The following is a 3,472-nucleotide window of genomic DNA, read 5'->3' on the forward strand; positions in this document are numbered from 1 at the left end:
GACTTTCCTGCTTTAGAAGCCCAGCCCTGCCCCCTTTCTCTACCCAACCACGGCCTTCTCCTTCATAACATCCTCCCTTCTGAACCCTTGCCTGTTTTCACGTCTGCACGTATCTTTCGGCACTTACGGACTTGGGCTATCTGAATCTGCATCTATTTATAGATTCATTTATATAAGCGGTTTTCATGTCGTAGTGTTTGTCTTTCATTTCTCATGTTTTCAGTGAGGGGAGCGGTGCTCTTTGGGTGGGCCTCCCTCCCCCTCTACCTCCACTACCACATGCTGCACGTACGTGTGAGTGGCTAGTGACGTGAGCCGACCACAGTGGGGGTGCTCACTCAGCGAGCAGCAGTGGACCCTCACAGGAGGTGAAACTCCAAAACTGGCTCGTCCTCCCAAGGGGCTGTTCAGCGCCGTTCAAGGCTGGACACCTCACCAAGAAGGGCTTTCTAAACAGAGCTTGTCCATTAAGTGTATCAAGACACACTTGATAAACATCGGGGTGAAAGTACAGGAAGTGACTAATGGAGAAGCCTGGAATGGAAAAGTTAGCAGATGGTTGCTAAAAGACATCTGAGAAAACCTAGGGGATGGGTAGGGTGGAGAGAGTTTGACTGTGTTTGGGAGAAACGTTCGTTAGAACGCTATCCTTTAGAACAAGTCATGATTTATTGAACTTCAGTCTTCTCAGTAAGAAGACTGGTTCTATTTTTTTTTTTTAATTTATTCAACACTTATATGGCAGTTATTTTATGTGCCACTCATTATTCTAAGGACCCATTATGAGATAGGTAGTATTATTTCCATCCTAGAGATAGGAAAACCAAAGCCCAGAGAGCTTAAATAACTTACCCAAGGTCACACAGCCTAGGAAGTGGTAGAGCCAGGACTCAAACCCAGGGAGTCCAACAACAGAGTCCACACCCTCAACACACTGCTGTCTCCCCTGTGATGGAAAATGAAATGTTGCTACTATTCAAAGTAAGGCCACTTGCCAGTGAAGAAGTCTTTTTGTAAACAAACATAGAGTTGCCTCTATTTCTAGTAATGTGGGGCCCTGAAGAGTTCTAAGAAGAATTCTAACAGAATTATTATTGTGATTGTTTAATTTAGCATGTCCTATATGCTAGGTTCAGTGCAAAGGGGTCTGTATGCTTTACCATTTAACCATCACAATTCTGTAAGTTCAGATATGATTCCCACCTCACATAAGAGACTTAAAGAGGCTAAGAAGCTTATCCAAGGTTACACAGCAGAGCCTGGGGACTTCTGACTGAGTTTCCTGGTATCTTCCTAAATTGAGCTGTGCTGCCCATGTCACGGGACTCACCTGGTGGCTCAGTGGTAAAGAATCCGCTTGCCAGTGCAGGAGACCCAGCTTCAATCCTGGGGTCAGGAAGATTCCCTGGAGAGGGAAATGGCAGCCCACTCCAATATTTGTGCCAGGGAAATCCCATGGACAGAGGAGCCTGGTGGGCTACAGTCTCTGTGGTTGCAAGAGAGTCAGACATGACTTAGGGATTGAACAACAAAGCCCATGCCACAGTCCCCAGCCTCTCTTCTTCCTCCCCAGGGCTGCAGGTGGAGTTCATCAACCCCATCTTCGAGTTCTCCAGAGCCATGAACGAGCTGCAGCTAAATGATGCTGAGTTTGCCTTGCTCATTGCCATCAGCATCTTCTCTGCAGGTGCGGAGGAGGGGCGAGAGGGAAAACCAGCGAGAGACTCAAACCAGAGAGGGCTGCAGGCGCCTTAGGGCAACGATCGTGGGGGTGGAGGCCCTTGCTGTGTTCCTGTGGGACAGGAGAGGTTGGGTGCGGCAGGTCCCTATTTCTGGGGTTGTGATTTGGGGTACGGAAATGAGACCCTGGCCAGACCTGCCACTCAACTCTGTTGGTGACCTGTAGACCGGCCCAACGTGCAGGACCAGCTCCAGGTAGAGAGGCTGCAACACACATATGTGGAGGCCCTGCATGCCTACGTCTCCATCCACCACCCCCATGTGAGTCTCCCCACTGTCCCTCCTCCCTCCTCTCCACAGCTCATCCCCAGAAAACCTGCTGTCCCTTCTAGAACCCCTCCCTGACTGCATCGAGCACAGACACTTCTCTGCCTCTCCCGCAACTCCCCTACCCCTGGCCCCTCTTCCCTGGGGAGAGACAAAAGGCCCTACTTGTCCCTCTCCTTTCCTAGGACCGACTGATGTTCCCAAGGATGCTGATGAAACTGGTGAGCCTCCGGACACTGAGCAGCGTCCACTCAGAGCAAGTGTTTGCCCTGCGCCTGCAGGATAAGAAGCTTCCCCCGCTGCTCTCTGAGATCTGGGACGTGCACGAATGACAGTTCCTCCTCCTGTCTTCTGTTTTCCTGGGCTGGATGACTGAGGCTGGGTGGCTGCCTCCTAGAGGTGGAGCCAGATGAAGGACAAACATTCCTGAGGGCTGGGCAGAGGAGATCCTCACGTGGCATTAAAGGAGAGTCAAAGGGTTGGGAGTTTTGTGGCTGCTGAGTAGTCGGGATAGCCACACTGTGCTCCACGTGAACACTGTGTGAACCCTGTCAAATGGATGAACCTGGGGGCCCTTTTGCACTAGGCTCTCTGGGCGCTGCCCATGCTGCTTCTACCACTTCCTGTTTTTCCCCACAGGGCCCCCAGAGAAATTCTGCACTGTCCCTCCTTGGCTGTAAGCGCCTCGGGGCTGCCACATTGAGAGGTCTGGCACTGTTTGTATCAGTTCCGTTCAGTTCAGTCGCTCAGTCATGTCTGACTCTCTGCGACCCCACAACTGCAGCACGCCAGGCCTCCCTGTCCATCCCCAACTCCCGGAGTTCACTCAAACTCATGTCCATTCAGTCGGTGATGCCATCCAACCATCTCATCCTCTGTCGTCCCCTTCTCCTCCCGCCTTCAATCTTTCCCAGAATCGGTCTTTTCAAATGAGTCAGCTCTTCGCATCAGGTGGCCAAAGTATTGGAGTTTCAGGTTCAGCATCAGTCCTTCCAATGAATATTCAGGACTGATTTCCTTTAGGATGTTTGTATAGGAAGACCAAACTGAATTCAGAAGGATAGAAACCGATTTCTGGATTGGTGGGTGGGAGTAGGGGCCCGACCACCGGAGGCGGGAAGCTAGTGTGTCCTTGAGGTTCCGCTTCCAGACTCAAGAGGAGGGAGGCAGGTCACAAAGTGACAGCCTCGGCCGTGAGAGGGGACCTCCTTTTACAAGTCCCATTGCGCCGTAAGGGGTCAATGAGGTGCTGAGGCTGGGAGGCCTGCTTCCCCTTCAGGAATCCCGGTGGGATCGCGCGTTGTCTTTCTCTGGGGGAGGGGTGTTGGATTTATTTTTCAGAACCAACGCCTCAGTCGCGCACCTGTATTAGCGCGTGCAGGTCCAATGCCTCGATTTTCCTGAAAATCAAAGGACAATAAGTCCTTCCTCTTGGCCCGCAGGCCCTGTGGGACTGGGGCGGGGG

At 51.8% G+C, this 3,472-nt stretch overlaps 1 protein-coding gene across 2 annotated transcripts in view; it reads left to right on the forward strand.

Annotated features, from left to right (window-relative positions):
* NR1H3 (nuclear receptor subfamily 1, group H, member 3) overlaps positions 1–2,492 on the forward strand; it is a 7,281-nt gene extending 4,789 nt beyond the window's left edge. For both annotated transcript variants that reach the window (XM_010842379.1, XM_010842380.1), the window contains 3 exons: positions 1,574–1,687; positions 1,907–2,001; positions 2,193–2,492. In XM_010842379.1, the coding sequence (XP_010840681.1) occupies positions 1,574–1,687; positions 1,907–2,001; positions 2,193–2,339 (356 nt within the window). In that variant the 3' untranslated portion in view covers positions 2,340–2,492. The remainder of the gene's footprint in view (positions 1–1,573; positions 1,688–1,906; positions 2,002–2,192) is intronic.
* Positions 2,493–3,472: the final 980 nt, after the last annotated feature.

Source organism: Bison bison, unplaced genomic scaffold (assembly GCF_000754665.1).
Source record: "Bison bison bison isolate TAMUID 2011002044 unplaced genomic scaffold, Bison_UMD1.0 scf7180017864178, whole genome shotgun sequence".
In the NCBI taxonomy this organism is placed as follows: domain Eukaryota; kingdom Metazoa; phylum Chordata; class Mammalia; order Artiodactyla; family Bovidae; genus Bison; species Bison bison.